Source organism: Bufo bufo, chromosome 2 (genome assembly GCF_905171765.1).
Source record: "Bufo bufo chromosome 2, aBufBuf1.1, whole genome shotgun sequence".
Classification (NCBI taxonomy): Eukaryota; Metazoa; Chordata; class Amphibia; order Anura; family Bufonidae; genus Bufo; species Bufo bufo.
In genome coordinates, this window is record NC_053390.1 from 599,188,209 (window position 1) to 599,207,455 (window position 19,247).

Genomic DNA, 19,247 nt, shown 5'->3' on the forward strand with positions numbered 1-19,247 from the left:
AACTGAGGGGTACAAAGTCTGTGAGCAGCATTATCATTGATCACAGACTTTGCTGCCGGGTGTCTACTGTGTAAAACTGAGTGGGGGCTATCTTCAAAGACCTGATATCTGCCATATATGTATGGCGGATGTCAGAAAGGTGTTAAAAAACTTAATTTGTGCCCAAAACAACATTACCGAAGACAAATGAGTTCTCGATATCATTAAAAACAGACACAGAACAGAATTTGCTTCCCTTCCACCTCAGAGATTTTTAGTTACAAGTCAACCTTCCATACTTCTATAGCAGAGATCAGCAATGTTCAGCACTCCAGCTGTGGTGAAACTACAACTTCCAGCATCCATATTTGCTTGGCTGTTCTTGGAACTCCCATAGAAATGAATGAAGCATGCTGGGAGTTGTAGTTTCACAACAGCTGGAAGTTGCTGACTAGGGATGAGCGAATTTCATATTTTAAAGTTTGTGTGCGGGTTCGTGTTGTGGTATTTACTGAATTGCGTTATGGATTCCGTTACCATGGACCATAATGCAAATCCATAACGGAATGCCTTTAGAGGCATTCCGTTATTCATTCTGTCATAATAGAAGTCTATGGCCTGCATAACGGATCCGTCCGGTTTACGTTATGCTGGAGTCCTCTCCTGCATAATGGAAACCGGACAGATCCGTTATGCAGGCCATAGACGTCTATTATGATGGAATGAATAACGGAATGCCTCCAAAGGCATTCCGTTATGCATTTCGTCATGGATTGGCGTTATGGTCCATGGTAACGGAATCCATAACGCAATTCAGTAAATACCACAACACGAACCCGCACACAAACTTTAAAATATGAAATTCGCTCATCCCTAATGCTGACCCTTGTTCTATGGCAAGAAATTGAAGTTATAGTTAGCAGGAGTGAATATCTTGTTTCCCAAAAAAAGATTAAGAGAAAGGACATTATTCAAATTACTTACTGCACGATAATAAACCTGAAATATCTCAACATATGGTACACTGGCAGATTGGCCATATACCCTACAGGGAAATTTCCAGATGGGCCGATGTCCAGAGGGCCACCTGATCCCTTCTCACTGCCCAGTTACACAATGATCGGACGCTCTCAGCAACAATTAATGCGAGGAGGATTAGCTACTTATGCAGCAGGCCGGCGGCTGCAGATGCCCTATTGAACTCAATTGAGGTTGGCCATACAGCGCAATACTGCAGCGGCAGCAGTATTTTGTGCTGCACTGTGGTATTTGGTTCTGCTGGGGCGGTATTTTGTGCTGCACTGTGGTATTTGGTTCTTCTGGGGCGGAATTTTGTGCTGCACTGTGGTATTTGGTTCTGCTGGGGCGGAATGTTGTGCTGCACTGTGGTATTTGGTTCTGCTGGGGCGGAATGTTGTGCTGCACTGTGGTATTTGGTTCTGCTGGGGCGGAATGTTGTGCTGCACTGTGGTATTTGGTTCTGCTGGGGCGGAATGTTGTGCTGCACTGTGGTATTTGGTTCTGCTGGGGCGGAATGTTGTGCTGCACTGTGGTATTTGGTTCTGCTGGGGCGGAATGTTGTGCTGCACTGTGGTATTTGGTTCTGCTGGGGCGGAATGTTGTGCTGCACTGTGGTATTTGATTCTGCTGGGGCGGAATGTTGTGCTGCACTGTGGTATTTGATTCTGCTGGGGCGGAATGTTGTGCTGCACTGTGGTATTTGGTTCTGCTGGGGCGGAATGTTGTGCTGCTCTGTGGTATCTGGTTCTGCTGGGGCGGAATGTTGTGCTGCACTGTGGTATTTGATTCTGCTGGGGCGGAATGTTGTGCTGCACTGTGGTATTTGGTTCTGCTGGGGCGGAATGTTGTGCTGCACTGTGGTATCTGGTTGTGCTGGGGCGGAATGTTGTGCTGCACTGTGGTATTTGGTTCTGCTGGGGCGGAATGTTGTGCTGCACTGTGGTATCTGGTTGTGCTGGGGCGGAATGTTGTGCTGCACTGTGGTATTTGGTTCTGCTGGGGCGGAATGTTGTGCTGCACTGTGGTATTTGGTTCTGCTGGGGCAGTATTTTGTGCTGCACTGTGGTATTTGGTTCTGCTGGGGCGGAATGTTGTGCTGCACTGTGGTATTTGGTTCTGCTGGGGCGGAATGTTGTGCTGCACTGTGGTATTTGGTTCTGCTGGGGCGGAATGTTGTGCTGCACTGTGGTATTTGGTTCTGCTGGGGCGGAATGTTGTGCTGCACTGTGGTATTTGGTTCTGCTGGGGCGGAATGTTGTGCTGCACTGTGGTATTTGATTCTGCTAGGGCAGTATTTTGTGCTGCACTACAGTGTTGCCAGCCCCACCTACTTCTGTTGTCCTGGTCTACTTGTGTTGGCCCACCTTGTGTCAATTTGGACCCACCTACAACATGGGGCCAGTTTTAGGTTGTTCTCCAGGACCACTTTAAGTTTCCAGTCCGCCTCTGGTTGGATAGCTTACCAAAGATCCCATTTCACATAGCATAGCAAAAATTGTTCAGGTTTTCAGTAGAAAGATCTGACACTACCAGTTCACAGTGCTCCCATTTGGTGTTTAATGCGCCCCAGGAATCTTTACAAAGGTTATGGTAGAGGTGGTTGCAGGCAGCCTTGAGAAAACTAATAATTCTATATTTAGTTGAATTCCTGTAAATCGGAAAACCCAGACTTGTTATTATAAAAAAAATCGATAAGTCTGTCTTCAGTTGTTAAAGAACTTGACCTAGACAGTAAACACAGAGAAACTACATTTGAACTGGGTGAAGCAGAAAATGTTCTTGGGGTTCTAAACTCAATGAAAAAATAAGGAACCTGAAGTAAAAAGTTCAGGACTTTCAGATCTACTGTAGCATAAGGAGGGCTATGAATTTGCTGGGGAGTTTTACATCTTGCATCCCTCGTTTCTATTGGAGTCAGGGTCAGTCCATGATTCTACAGTCCTGGATTTCAACAATATGGAAAAAAAAGCAGTCATCATTAGACAGGACAATGAAAATCCCTCTTCAGAAAAAATATCCCTAAATTGTCGGACAATGGAAACGAACCTTCAAAGGAGTTCCCTTGCATCTGTACCAAAATGTCTCCATTCCATAGAACACATACCTTCAGGATTCCTGGTCTCAAGAAATAAGCCTGAGATCTTCAAATTATGGGGATTTAACAGCAATATGGGAAACTTTAAAAGAAGCAGCCATTCTAGTAAGAGGAAGACATCTTTTCTGACGATGCAACTACTATAGCCTATCAGGGACAAGAAGGAGGAAAAAGATCTTCTATCCTCAGAGGTTAGAAGAAAAAGAAATCTGCTTTTTTATCACCGCCATTCATCTAAAGGGAACAGATAACAAAGCGCAGATTTCCTCAGCAGATAGGAATTGGTTTCAGGAGAACGGTCCATAAAAAAAAAATACAATTTCAACATGTGCAGAGTTTATTCATACAACTTAGGCCCAAAGTTACATGCGTATGTCTTCATAAAATGACCAGAACGGGAAAGAACAAAAATCTGTTTTTAAAGGGGTTGTCCTGGTTCAGAGCTGAACTCGGACATACCCATATTTTCACCCAGGCAGCCCCCCTGACAAGAGCATCGGAGCGAAGCTCTTCTTTGCCCTGCGCGGAATCGCGCAGGGCAAAGGCATTTTCAGGAGATCTGGTGCGGTACCGGGCTCTCCTTAGGGCTGCCAAACGGAGGCTTCCGTCCAGCAGTGAGCCCGGTGACGTCACCGGCACTGATGGGCAGGCTTTAACGCTGCCCTAGCCTGTACAACGGCCCGGGAGCGCTAAAGCCTCCGCCCGGCAGTGTGTTATTGTAAATAAAAAAGCCCTTGCCCTGCGCAATACCGTTTCGTTCTGGTTTTGATATCCTCTGGCGCCATAGTTTCCCCAGTATAAATAATGGCCCTCTCAGTGTCCCCCATATAAATATTTGCTCCCATAGTGCCCCCAGCAGATATAGTGCCACCTCCCTCACCCCTTCCCCGATAGTGCTGACAAGTAAAAAAAAAAATTATATATACACCCACACCCACACCCACACACACACACACACACACGTACATACTGTGACATAGAAAGGGGTTTTGTTTGGGAAGGCAGGCATTTTCCTCCCAACATGGGCGGCTGGGCTGATTTCCAGCCAGGTGAGATCAAATACCGGACCAGAGTTTAAGTGCCGGTCCGGGTATTGGCAGCACCTGGCTGTCCTTTAAATAGGCAGCTGGGCTCAGAATCAAGGTCTCTGTCTTGGGATCTGAGGCATGGTGCCGTACTAGAGGGCTGAGAGCCGCATGCGGGGAAATAGGCCCCCTAAAGCTTGTTGTGGACGTTGAAAGCACCTGCTAACAAGGTGACTGTTTTTGTGCTTTGGACTTTCCTTTGTGTGAACGAAGACTGAGACTGTCAATGTTGCTTTGTTTTTTTTCTCCTGTGTGAATAAACACTGAAGTTTTGTTTTACAAACTGTTCCTTTTGCCTCTGTTCTGCGTCCGCTTACCCTGTCTACCAGAGCGAATCCTCACAATACACACACTCATCTCACCACAGACACGCATGCTTGTGGCTGATTCTCTCCATATTTACCAGATTGCAGCTGGATCTCCGCTGTCCCCCATTATAGTTAATTGGGCCAGCGGGCCTTCAGTCAGCGTCCGGCAATGCCAGATCCAGCCGGCTGTTCCCTTTTCTCTAGCACTAGTCATGAGCCCTATTGTGTAGCAAGTGATGATGGCCTTTTATTATTTTATTTTTGCAATTTATTTGTAGCACAGTCAGTGATTAGCACAAATACCCTAATTTATTATAATAAACAACCAAATAAACATATGTTGTGAAAAGTGACATTTTATTGCTATCGGTCCACATATGGTGAAATAATGCATTACGTGCTTCACAGTAGCAAAGAAAAGCAGTAGTGTCACAGTAAAAAAGTTGAGTCGCATTATGAATTACATTTTATAAAACATGCATCCTGAATCTATTAACCTGAATGTATTCTGCATTTTCCTGAAAATTTAAAAATAAATTATCTCCTGGCTACAATACAATTGACTGCAGCACAAATGGTAAACATTTAGAAACCTAAGCAAAATGTTTGCTGGTCCTTTAATGGCTTTAGATCTGAAATGAGACAGTGTATGACCAAATTGTAGTTCTGTGTGTAGAAAACAGGCAAGTTTCAATAGTTTTACTTTGGTCTTAAGTAAAGCTTTTTGGTCAGCATGGAGGCAAAGCAGGGGACTTGTTTTTTCCCAATTGCGTTTTGGTCGAGACAATTTTCAACAGAGCGCAGAGACACTTTTCTGTTCACCAGCGTCAGCAGTTCTGTAAATTCCAGCTCTTTTCCGTACTTCTTAAGTGCATCACATAGATCTTGAATGTACCAGGACCCATTTATAGTTTCCCGATGAGAATAGTAGCCTTTGAAAATAAAAGGAATAATAGTGAAATTAAAAAGGGAACTAAAGCCAGAATAAAATGAAACAAAAAAACAAAAAACCACAAAATGTTTCTTGTTTCATTAGATATCACAATTGCAGACCATGAACAATACAATAGGAAAGCAGTGCACTGTTCTTTCAAGCTGCAGTAATGTCTACTACCCCATCTTTTCCCACCTCTTATGCTAGTAAACATGAGCCAGGAAGTATAGAAGGAAGAGGTTGAGTTTACTCTGGATACACAGCGAGAGTGGCCATTTTGTTGGAAGGAAATTCCGAGTTAGTAATAGTATAAAACAGATTTTGTACCAACCCATGTGGAACTGTAATAAAGTACATAATACTAAATCTACCAAGAAAATCCCACTCCCCATTCCTAAATAGTGCCATAGCAAGGCAAATTTGCCCTTCAAGCTGGGTTATTACTATGTAGAACTGTAATAGATTACTGAATACTAAATCAGCCTCCCTACTCCTAAATACCACCATGGCTAGGTAGATTTGTCTTTCAGGTTCCTGACCTGTGCTGAGTTACTGCCTTATGGATCTGTAAAGGAGTCTGAGCTGTTACTACCTTATGGATCTGTAAAGGAATCTGTAGAATACTAAATCTACCAAGATAAATCCCACTCCCCATTCCTGAATAATGCCACAGCTAGACAGATTTGCCTTTCAGGTTCCTAGCAAAGCTGGGTTACCACTATATGGAACCATATTAGACTGCAGCATACTAAATCTACCAAGACAAATCTCCCTCCTCACTCCTAAATAGCGCCATAGCTAGGCAGATTTGCCTTTCAGGATCCTGGGAAATTTGAATTACAACCATGTGTAATTGTAATAGACTACAGAATGCTAACTCTACCAAACTCATATATATATATACACATATAACCAGTACAATAGCTTATAGTGACAGAAAATGCCAGTTCTGACGGAAACCTTCCCTATCTGTCAGAAATCTATCAGATCTTCCTCCCTAGTGATAGTTGCTATTACTCAAGCAGGTAAGGCTGTTATTATGAGGCATCAGTGGACATTATAAGGAGAGGGGTATAAGAGGACAGAACTACAGTTCCCAGCATGTTCATAGTTTTTTTATGTGGTATCAGTTGACATTACTGTCACGGCCTTTGCTGTGTGCGCCGTGACACTTGTGCCATGCTTGCGGTTGTTAGTGGCAACGTGTTGCTGTTATGGCATGTGGTGGCAGTGTCTCGGCTTTGGCTGTGTGTGCCGTGACATGGTTGCCACCCATGCTGTTGCCAGTGGCAACGTGGTGGCTGGTGTGTACACTTTCACTTTAAGTTGTAGCCTTACCCTGTCTGGTGCTGTAAGGGTTAAACCTCTAAATTGGGTGTGGTCGCTTTGGGCTATTTAGCTTCTGCTGGATGCCTGTAGCTCAGGGTTTCCTCCAAGCTTGGTGTGTGCTGGTGGTTCACTGCTCCTGGCTTTACCATCTGTCCAGTGAGGGCCACCCTTGTGGTCACCAAGGTCTTCCCAGTTTCTCCCTTGTATCCTCTATGTACCCAACCTCACTTGTTGTATGTTTGGTGTGGGTTTATGGTCAGGGTTTGTTGTAAGTCTTGTTTGTTGTTACATGTCTGGGCTGTTGTTGGTGTTTGTCCCTGCATGTGTGCAAGATGTTTGCCCTGTATGTTGAAGCCTGTATGCAGCGCTGCTTGGGGCTGCCATGCACTGTGTGAGCATGGGGGGCTCTGGCAGAGTTGGTATGCTGGATTCCTGTGTTGTTGTTTGCACTGTGACCTACTGTGTGTTCGGGCTCCTGTACTTATGCACGGGTTCCAGTTGTGGAGGCTTCGGCAGGTAAGTGTGTTGTCTTGTTTTTCTTCCCTTTTCCCTGCTGCTAGGCCATTTGAGACTCCTGTTCATCCATGTCTGGGAAGAACAGGTCGTCTCTCCCCTGCTCCTATGTGAGGGATTACCAGGACAACTCCGGGCCATAGGTATCCTGGTAATCCTACCATCAGGGTCCGCTCATACAGTTAGGAGTTAGGGAGAGGATTAGGGACGCAATAGGAGGTGACCTGCTCCCTGATCCCGGCGTCCTGGCCTAGTTGCTACCATTTCCCTTTACATTGTATGGTGGGGGGTTTCCCCCACTCCCCACCATGACAATTACATGGAGAGGGATGTAAAAGGAGAGAACTGCAACTCCAAGGGTGCCCAAAGTTATTGTAGGACATCAGTGGACATTATAGGGAGAGGGACTTAACTCCCAACTCCCAGCAAAATCTAGGATGTTATTGTGGGCAGAGGACATTACAGGGAGTAAATATAAAGAAAGAACTACTCCTAGTATGACACCTTTGAGGAAAACCACTAAACTCTCACACACAGCATACCTTGTGATGTCACACAGGTCCTTCACCACTTTTCTCCACTTCTGAGCTCTGTCTCAATGAGTAAATGGTGTGAAGTGAAATTGGCTGGAGTAGAGTGAGCTAGCTGAAAAGGCTATGAAGCAGATGGAAGATCTTAGAGGAGTGAAAGATAAAGTGGCTGTAAGGACCAAGAACAGGGACCCCTAAAACAGTGCAGGCAGATCGATCTTCCGGCATTTCAGGGTTGCTGGTTAAGCCTAGTGGCGTCGATAGAGGGCGGCGAGGGGGGGCAATTGCCCCCCCTATGTTGTTCTTTGCCCCCCCAGGTGCCCCCCGCTCATTCCCCAAAGCAGCTGCGCTGCCTCTTGAGCCCCAGGTGAATACTAATGAGCGCTTTCCTTATGGAAGCACTCATTAGTACCGAAGGACCAGGAAGTGGTGAACGCTATGTACTTACCGCTTCCTGGTCCTCGGCTGTCGGCTGTGCAGGGCTGCACACAGCGTGAGGGCGCTCTTTGACCTCACGCTGTGCGCGCCAGTTCAGAGCACAGTCGACTGAGGAGAAAGAAAATTGCAGGCGGCGTCCAGGAGCAGGAGAGGTAAGTGTTTTTTTATTTTATAAAAAATGAGGCTGCTGAGGGCATAATAGGGGCTAATGAGAGGCATCATGGGGGCTAATTAGAGACACAATGAGGGCTAATTAGACTATTAGAGGCATAATGGGGGCTAATGAGGCATATGGTGGCTAATGAGGCATATGGGCGCTAATAAGAGGCATATAGGGGCTAATGAGATGCATAATGGGGGCTAATGAGAGGTATCATGGGGGCTAATTAGAGCCACAATGGGGGCTAATTAGACTATTAGAGGCATAATGGGGGCTAATGAGGCATATGGGGGCTAATGAGGCATATGGGCGCTAATAAGAGGCATATAGGGGCTAATAAGAGGCATATAGGGGGCTAATTTGAGACATAATGAGGCTAATTAGAGACATAATGGGGCTAATTAGAGACATAATGGGGCTAATTAGAGACATAATGGGGGCTAATTAGAGACATAATGGGGGCTAATTAGACTATTAGAGGCATAATGGGGCTAATGAGGCATATGGGGGCTAATGAGGCATATGGGGGCTAATAAGATGCATAATGGGGGCTAATGAGAGGCATCATGAGGGCTAATTAGAGACACAATGGGGGCTAATGAGGCATATGTGAGCTAATTAGGCATATGGGGGCTAATAAGAGGCATAATGGGGGCTAATAAGAGGCATAAGGGCTTATAATGGGGCTAATGAGGCATAAGGGCTGATATGGGGGCTAATGAGGCATAAGGGCTGATATGGGGGCTAATGAGAGGCATAATAAAAGTGTCATCCACAGATGCCCCCATAACAGTGTGTCTTCCACAGATCCACCATAACAGTACGCCTGCGCACTGACGAGAGACAGAAAGAAGAGGAAAGAATCCGCGGAAGCAAGCAGAGGACGGCACAGCAGACGACTGAATAGCTTCTTTTGTAAGTAAATTGTTTTATTATAAATGTATCCCTGCATACCGCAATTCTCTCGTATTTTGTAATCTTATTTATATATACTTATTTTGTTTTTGCCCCCCCCAATTTTGACTGTGGTATCTTTGTGCCCCTATATACACTCACCTAAAGAATTATTAGGAACACCATACTAATACGGTGTTGGACCCCCTTTTGCCTTCAGAACTGCCTTAATTTTACGTGGCATTGATTCAACAAGGTGCTGATAGCATTCTTTAGAAATGTTGGCCCATATTGATAGGATAGCATCTTGCAGTTGATGGAGATTTGAGGGATGCACATCCAGGGCACGAAGCTCCCGTTCCACCACATCCCAAAGATGCTCTATTGGGTTGAGATCTGGTGACTGTGGGGGCCATTTTAGTACAGTGAACTCATTGTCATGTTCAAGAAACCAATTTGAAATGATTCGAGCTTTGTGACATGGTGCATTATCCTGCTGGAAGTAGCCATCAGAGGATGGGTACATGGTGGTCATGAAGGGATGGACATGGTCAGAAACAATGCTCAGGTAGCCCGTGGCATTTAAATGATGCCCAATTGGCACTAAGGGGCCTAAAATGTGCCCAGAAAACATCCCCCACACCATTACACCACTACCACCAGCCTGCACAGTGGTAACAAGGCATGATGGATACATGTTCTCATTCTGTTTACGCCAAATTCGGACTCTACCATTTGAATGTCTCAACAGAAATCAAGACTTATCAGACCAGGCAACATTTTTCCAGTCTTCAACAGTCCAATTTTGGTGAGCTCGTGCAAATTGTAGCCTCTTTTTCCTATTTGTAGTGGAGATGAGTGGTACCCGGTGGGGTCTTCTGCTGTTGTAGCCCATCCGCCTCAAGGTTGTGCGTGTTGTGGCTTCACAAATGCTTTGCTGCCTACCTCGGTTGTAACGAGTGTTTATTTCAGTCAACGTTGCTCTTCTATCAGCTTGAATCAGTCGGCCCATTCTCCTCTGACCTCTAGCATCCACAAGGCATTTTTGCCCACAGGACTGCCGCATACTGGATGTTTTTCCCTTTTCACACCATTCTTTGTAAACCCTAGAAATGGTTGTGCGTGAAAATCCCAGTAACTGAGCAGATTGTGAAATACTCAGACCGGCCCGTCTGGCACCAACAACCATGCCACGCTCAAAATTGCTTAAATCACCTTTCTTTCCCATTCTGACATTCAGTTGGGAGTTCAGGAGATTGTCTTGACCAGGACCACACCCCTAAAGGCATTGAAGAAACTGCCATGTGATTGGTTGACTAGATAATTGCATTAATGAGAAATAGAACAGGTGTTCCTAATAATTCTTTAGGTGAGTGTATATTGTTCCTAGAGTCGCCACTAGTTAAGCCTCACTCCTCTCCTGAACTTCCTGTTTGGTGTGTGTGACGTCAGGCACGTTCACCTAGCCGTTCTGTAGCTCAAGATGGAGAAGAGTGGGGGTGTTAAAAGAAAATATGGTTCCCAGCCAGAGCTTCAGTCCAAGACCACACAAATATGATATAGCATATACTGATATTATTCAGTGAGATTCACCCATTGAGTGATATCAGTATGGCCAGAAGCTATTTGGTCATTGTGTCCCCTGTTAGCATATCAAAGGCAGGAAGGGGACATTATAAAAACAGTTGGACAACATTCTCTTGGCCAACAGATTGGGAAGATATTTGGGTGGTCATAGGGTGGAGTCCATGATGGGGGCTGGGACACAGGAACATAAATAGTATGTGAAACTTGGGGACTCTCTCTCTTCCTGCAACACCCCTGGACCAACAGCAAGTTATATGTGTGCTTATGTGTGTATGTACAGTACAGACCAAAAGTTTGGACACATGACTATGAAAATTGTAGATTCACACTGAAGGCATCAAAACTATGAATTAACACATGTGGAATTATATACATAACAAACAAGTGTGAAACAACTGAAAATATGTCATATTCTAGGTTCTTCAAAGTAGCCACCTTTTGCTTTGATTACTGCTTTGCATTCTCTTGATGAGCTTCAAGAGGTAGTCCCCTGAAATGGTTTTCACTTCACAGGTGTGCCCTGTCAGGTTTAATAAGTGGGATTTCTTGCCTTATAAATGGGGTTGGGACCATCAGTGGCGTTGAGGAGAAGTCAGGTGGATACACAGCTGATAGTCCTACTGAATAGACTGTTGGAATTTGTATTATGGCAAGAAAAAAACAGCTAAGTAAAGAAAAACGAGTGGCCATCATTACTTTAAGAAATGAAGGTCAGTCAGTCAGCCGAAAAATTGGGAAAACTTTGAAAGTAAGGGCTATTTGACCATGAAGGAGAGTGATGGTGTGCTGCGCCAGATGACCTGGCCTCCACAGTCACCGGACCTGAACCCAATCGAGATGGTTTGGGGTGAGCTGGACCGCAGAGTGAAGGCAAAAGGGCCAACAAGTGCTAAGCATCTCTGGGAACTCCTTCAAGACTGTTGGAAGACCATTTCAGGGGACTACCTCTTAAAGCTCATCAAGAGAATGCCAAGAGTGTGCAAAGCAGTAATCAAAGCAAAAGGTGGCTACTTTGATGAACCTAGAATATGACATATTTTCAGTTGTTTCACACTTGTTTGTTATGTATATAATTCCACATGTGTTAATTCATAGTTTTGATGCCTTCATAGTCATGAAAATAAAGAAAACTCTTTGAATGAGAAGGTGTGTCCAAACTTTTGGTCTGTACTGTATATAAGTATAATATCCCAGTAGACTTTATATGTGTACATAGAGATATTTGTAGTCTGCAATTGTATTACCAGTAGATTATATATGCTGTTTATGCATGAGTCTCTATATGTACATGTACTGGATGTGAGTTGGTTAGAAGAGTAGATCCAGTAGACTGTATATTGGTGGACTCTGGATATACTGTATATACATACACATTATTAGCCACATTGCTTAGCATCCAGGAAGGGCAGGAGCAGAGGCAGCTGTGTGTGGGGGTGTCCTCTATGTATTGTGCTATTTGTAGTGTCTGTATCTTTATGTAATGTCCATTGCTTTGTCATCTCTGTTATCAATAAACTATTTTTCTATATAAGTATCTGCGAAGGTTGTTTTTTACTCCTGGGGTGTATGAAGGACTGGAGGGGGGTATATAGTACACCGAATAATCGGGTTATATGGGAAACAAAGACAACAATCTAAGAACAGAATAAAAGGGACTTAATACGGAGACAGATATAAATCTCTAATTTCCAAAAAGCAAAATTCCACTTTATCAGGGGGGAAGAAAAAGTGCTTTGTCAGCAAGAACTCTTAAGCTGTTTATGCCGGCGGTTTGAGGAGCACCTTTCAGACATAGCTGTGTGCACTATGGATTCAATGTATTTGTGTCTTGTTTTTTTCAGGGTTTAGTTCCCCTTTAATATAATAGTAAATCTTACATATAAACACGATACATTATAGTAATGTGTTTTAAACCAAAAGTTACAAATGTACTGAGATAGTCCTAGTGGTTTGGGGTCTCATTCCAGCTTTTACTATGGGGCCCAATGTTACTATGCCATCCAGGAGGAGTGAATGTTGGCTAATCGTTCTCCTTCCCATGTTCTGCATTAGCCCACAAAGTAGTTAGCTGGGAATGTATCTTACTCTATATATTAAAGCACCTTGGGGGGCGGGGGTAAAAAAAAATTACTGCGCTGGAGCTCTGTGATAGCGCTCAGCAGATTGATTTCTAAGAAGTGATCATAACACTCCACAGTAGAGCTTCACTTTAACCATTCCTATATGAATATACCAAAAATTATAATGTAGAAACTCCACAATCCCTGAAATTCTATTATTACACTATTATATAAAAGGCAAGCTATGTTGCCAACAACTCATTTCTTCTCTGACTGGCTGCAGTAATCACATGGTTAAAGCAGACATACATAGTGCTAACTGTAACTGCGAAGGCACATCTTCTCAGCCTGCCTCTCATCTCCCTGCATGGACCATTATAATAAATGTTGTGTTTTACATAAAAACTGTACACAGTGGAATACACAAATCAAAACTGTCTAAGAGAGAAAAATATTCTTGCCCACAGCAACCAATCATGTACACACAGTAAATGAACTCTTGCAATAATAATTCCACTATTAATCCTATTTAATTAGCCCATGGATGTCATGCTTCTTAATAGATTAGTTACATCTCTGGCACTCTGTGCGCCAAAAATTCAAGCCTATGCCAGCCAGGAGCCGGAACTGCCTGCCGGCAAAACGTATGCCAACTGATGACATTTGTAAGACTGATCAGGACCCTGATCAGTCTGAAAAATGCCTGATCAATCCGAAAAATGCTTTGAAATGCCAGATTCGTCTTTCCGGTGTAATCTGTAAAAAAACGGATCCAGCATTTCTTTTTTTCACCTTTTTTTTCGATCTGCTCATGCGCAGACCGGAAGGACGGATCCGGCATTCTGGTATTTTGAATTCCGGATCTGGCACTAATACATTCCTATGGAAAAAAATGCATTCATGCAAGTCTTCAGCTTTTTGGGACGGAGATAAAACCGTAGCATGCTGCGATATTACCTCCGTCCTGAAAAGGCAAAAAGACTGAACTGAAGACATCCTGATGCATCCTGATCGGATTACTATCCATTCAGAATGCATGGGGATATGACGGATCAGTTCTTTTCCGGTATAGAGCCCCTAGGACGGAACTCAGTGCCGGAAAAGAAAAACGCAAGTGTGAAAGTATCCTAAACCCTTACAATACAAACATGGATACCTTCTGCAACAGAATAGCACATGATGAAGTCAGCCCCTGCAGGCAGAGTATAGACAGAAGCTGCATCTACTTCAGTGATATTGGTCTCAGGAATGTCCTCTCTGCTGTCAGTCCTGTCAGTAGCCATGACTGGTTCATCATGTTGTGCACCTCGGCATGCCTAGAGTCAAGGGAGAATAAATAAAAATAAAAAAAGAAGTCAAATCCAGAATATCTTTCAGATTATTAATTGTTCCAATATATTTAAAGGGAATTTCCATCATTTAACATTATAGCATACTACCAGGATATGCTATAACATGATCATTACGGGTCCAACCTCAGGGTCCTCCCCATGCCATAGAGTGAAGAGGCAGCTTCCGTCTATCCACTGTGTATTGAAAATCAGTGAAGAGGCAGCAGCGCTGCGGCCCCTAATTCTAGTGATTTTTCGCTTTTGCGATTCCTTCTCAGAAACCAGCAGCCTTAGGCCTCTTTCACATGACCGTTTTTTCCCCCCGTTTACGGGCCGTTTTTTGCGGTCCGTATATGGAACCATTGATTTCAATGGTTCCGCAAAAAAAACGGAATGTACTCCGTATGCATTCCGTTTCCGTTTTTCCGTTCCGTTTTAACATAGAAAATGTCCTATATTTGGCCGCAAATCACGTTCCGTGGCTCCATTAAAGTCTATGGGTCCGCAAAAAAACGGAATGCATACGGAAGTGCATCCGTATGTCTTCCGTATCCGTTCCGTTTTTTGCGGATCCATCTATTGAAAATGTTATGCCCAGCCCAATTTTTTCTATGAAATTACTGTATACTGTATTTGCCATACGGAAAAACGGAACGGAAAAACGGAACGGAAACGGAAACACAACGGAAACAAAAACGGAACAACGGATCGGTTTAAAACGGACCGCAAAACACTGAAAAAGACATACTGTCGTGTGAAAGAGGCCTTATTCATCTAAGCGTTTCATATTCGGGCGGTTTCTTTAGTACAAAGTGTTGTTCTGATGCTATGCCACAAAAATCTCATTTCCATGTTTTAACCACTAGGGGGCGAGAGGCACTACATAGACATTACTTTTCCTTATGAGGAAATCTAGCACAGACGTCAGTCAATCAGTGCTTGGCAAAGGAGAAGGAACTACCTGAAAAGGACAAGTATGGCTCCCTTTCATTTTTAAGAATGGTTCTTAACCAGCTGCTAGTAAGAAAGTGTCCCAACTGCTGCAGTATTATATAAGGCACATTGCATGGGCTGCCGATCCTGAATGGGATGAGCAATTTTCCCATCACTAAATCAAGGGTGAACAGAATTATTGCCTTTATGGTAAGGTTAGCCGTCCGCAGCGGATCTGGCTGAAATTAGCATTGCAAATGGCTGCTTTCAACCTTTTCATTGGGAAGATTGAAATCTGCAAGTAAAAGTTGCAGCATAAATTGACATGCGGATGGAAAAACCACAGTGCAGGTCTGTATGCTGCAGGGTTTTTCTGTGTGTGGATAAGATTTCTGAAAGCTACTGTAAATGCTGCCACATCAGAGCATCCACGCCATGCATAGCCTAACCTTTACTGTTCAAAAAGAGGTGCTGTAACCATTTAAATCTGTCTTAAAGGAATACATTTACCCCCTACTATGAAGTATAGGGCATATAAACTATGATATCACCTATTGTGAATGGTGGATCCCAGTGGCGTACATAGAGAAGTAAGGGACTTATGGCAAGGATCAAACCAGGACCCCCCACACGGGACAGAAGGGTTTCCGCCTAAACCCCTTTCAACGATCCTTGGGCCATTTTTTCCACTGCCTCATTTGCTAAAAGTAGTTCCTTAAGAGGGTACAGTCCTGACCAAGTTTTCACCTCTAGTAGAAGAGGAGAGAATCCCAACTAAGACTGGGCCCCTCTTGGCCTGGGCCCCATAGCAGTCGCCTGGTCTGCCGCTTTGGTAGTTACGCCCCTGGTGGATCATATCTATCTATGTTATCTGTCACTGTAATTATGCCTGTAATTATAAGGAGATAACTGCTAAAAGGTGATCTGCACAGACCAAGAAGTAGTGTATTATTAGACCTTGTGACCAGTACGATTTTCATCACCAGTGTGAAATAAAGGGCATCAGTCAGCAGATTTGTAATTAAGGTGATTGAGAACATTGGTGAATTTACAATATTGATGATGATTTACCGGTATGTCTTTTTAAATCATGGCGCAAAATCACTAGCCATCATTTAACCATTAAATATTTACCTGGATTATGAAAATCTTAGGTTTTCCCACTAAACTCTGGCACTTGTCTCCTTTGAATAAAGAGGTCAGTCTTTGAATTTCAATTTTAGCATCATAAGCATAAACGTGATTATCTTCTCCATGGCTCAAGAACACACAGAGGAAGCAGTCAGCATCACTGTGATCGCTTGTTGCAGCTGGGAAGGTCAATTGGAAAGCAAAAGCAGATTTAGAGACTAGCAGAAGCAGACAAAGAATAAAAAACGAATAAAACATTATTTATACGATCGCTAAAACGTAGGCTAGTTACGTACCCAAAGAGAAATGTTGAATTGCTGGGCATGTAGTTATGTCTCAGACAGATATGTAAATTATTACAGGTGTGGTCTGATTAGAACAGAAGAGGACATAAAAGTGCTTCCCCTGCTGCCTTATAAAACATCTCTCAGATGCTACTTTTGGGTAGTGTACCTCTTAGTGACAGATCTTTGATTGCTAGACATAGGGTGTATAGGGAGCTCCAAATTCTCCCCCTACAGATGATATCGGGGGGAAAAAAGGATTGAACAAAATAATTATTTTTGCCTGATCCTTTTGGTCTCTTCTCCCCATTGAATACACATGACGTTCAGCCAAACAGAATGGGGCAGATTTACTATAGTGTCTGCTCCTCTTTTCATGAGTAAAAAGCCTGTTTCCGACTGTCTTATTTTTTCAGTCTCTTTACCAACCGATTTTGCGTCTGTTTTGGAGGCATTTGTGCCTGTTGCGCCTATTTTGAGTTTTAAGACTAATTCAGAAGTTTTCAATCTTTTGCTCCTATTTAGTCGTAAAAACAGTCTAATTTCTACTCCACTCTGGGGCTGGTGTAGTTTTCTGTGTCTGTTTTGAGTGGTGAGTTGCGCCACAATTTGGCTTCTTTTATGCAGATGTGCGCCCAATTCATTTGCGCCACAATTTCATGCGCATACTTATTAGACCAGTCTTCGTGATTATGAATCTGTCTTACAAGAAAACAACCACTAGATGTCAGACTAAGGCCTCATGCACACGACCGTTGTTGTGTTCCGTGTCCGTTGTTCCGTTTTCCGTGATTTTCTGCGGACCCATTGACTTTCAATGGGTCCGTTGAAAACTCGGATAATGCACCGTTTGTCATCCGTGTCCGTGATCCGTGTTTCCAGTCCGTCAAAAAAATATGACCTGTCCTATTTTTTTCACGGACAACGGTTCGCGGACCCATTCAAGTCAATGGGTCCGTGAAAAAACACGGAGGCACACAAGATTGTCATCCGCGTCCGCGCGTCCGTTTTTTCATTTGCAAGGCAAACTTGACTTAGATTTTTTTTTACTTTCCTTCATGTCTGGTGATCCTCCAAAAATCAAGGAAGACACACGGAAACAAAAACGGAAACGGATCACGGAACAACAGAACCCCGTTTTGCGGACCGTGAAAAAATACTGTCGAGGCCTTAAAGCAAAAAAGAAAAACCTGATTTATGTAAGGATAATAAAGGCGCAAATCAAAGCCAAAAGTTTCCAATGCACCCGGGGTTTTTTTTGCTCCAAAAAAAGGAAAGCTTAGTAAATGTGCCCCAATCTGTATGGGGGAGTAGGGAGAGACAGCTGTCGGCTGAATTATCGTTTGGTGGACAGCTATTGAATGTGTACGGGGGCCTTTAGACACTGCTGTCATGTGACACTAAGTAAGGGTCCATTCACACATCCGTGTGTGTTTTGCGGATCCGCAAAGCACGGACATCGGCAATGTGCGTTCCGCATTTTGCGGACCGCACATCGCCAGCACTAAATAGAATATGCCTAATCTTGTCCGCAATTGCGGACAAGAATAGGACATGTTCTATTTTTTTCGGGAACGGAAATGCGGACCCGGAAGTGCGGGTCCGCATTTCTGGATCCGGGCAGTGCATCATGCGGCCCCATAGAAATGAATGGGTCCGCAATTCCGTTCCGCGGAACGGAATTGCGGACGTGTGAATGGACCTTTACTGTAAGACAACACATCACCACTGATATTTTACATACAGCCACAATGTATCATTAATGCATCATTAAGAAAAAATATTCTGCTTTTGTGCTTTTATTTTCTCAAATTTAGGGCTCATTCAGACGGCCGTATGCTGTCCGCAAAAATACTGAATGCTATCCGTTTTTTTGCGGATCCGCAAAAAAACGGATCTGCAAAAAAACGGATAGCATTCAGTATTTTTGCGGACCCATAGACTTCAATGGGGCCATGTCCTGATTTTCACGGACAAGTATAGGACATGTTTCATTTTTTTTGCGGATCCGCAAAAAAACGGATAGCATTCAGTATTTTTGCGGACAGCATACGGCCGTCTGAATGAGCCCTAAGAATGGGGAAAAATTAAAGATTAAAAATATTGAATCAATTTACCATCATGGACCTTTTCAAGAATTTCCACAGCTTTGAGGTTATCATAGCGCCTCACGTCAAAACCAAGGTCAGTTAACCTGAAAGTCAAAAATATATATATATTTATGTAAGGGGTTCAGGGAATATTCATCAAATGTGTATGCCCAACTTAACTGCTTATCGCCCACCCACAGTATATATACACGATGGGTGGTCCAGGCCTTCAAAACCCACACATTGTATATATACAGCGTGAGTTTATTGGGGACCCTGGGAAGAAGAAAGAAGTGGTTTTCACTGCTTCTGTCTTCTCGGTTCACTCAATGAGGAAAGTATATAGAATAAAGATGGTGGCACTGCTTCATTACAGTCATCATGCGAGTGGTCACATGTTCACCGGAATGCCAGTGCTAGGAGGCTGCTACTAGGTATAAACAGGTCTAGCACAACCCTAGTAGTGACAACTGTAACTGGGCAATTTCCTGCCTGTGCCACTACTCTGATTAGCAGAGCAAGGGCACAGGACCTTGGCAGACACTG

At 43.7% G+C, this 19,247-nt stretch overlaps 1 protein-coding gene across 2 annotated transcripts in view; it reads right to left on the bottom strand.

The window, feature by feature from the left end:
- Positions 1-4,724: 4,724 nt before the first annotated feature.
- CASP6 (caspase 6) overlaps positions 4,725-19,247 on the bottom strand; it is a 71,669-nt gene continuing 57,146 nt past the window's right edge. For both annotated transcript variants that reach the window (XM_040418364.1, XM_040418363.1), the window contains 4 exons: positions 18,729-18,805; positions 16,331-16,506; positions 14,089-14,248; positions 4,725-5,419 (listed from right to left, as the gene is read on the bottom strand). In XM_040418364.1, coding sequence (XP_040274298.1) covers positions 5,187-5,419; positions 14,089-14,248; positions 16,331-16,506; positions 18,729-18,805 — 646 coding nt within the window. In that variant the 3' untranslated portion in view covers positions 4,725-5,186. The remainder of the gene's footprint in view (positions 5,420-14,088; positions 14,249-16,330; positions 16,507-18,728; positions 18,806-19,247) is intronic.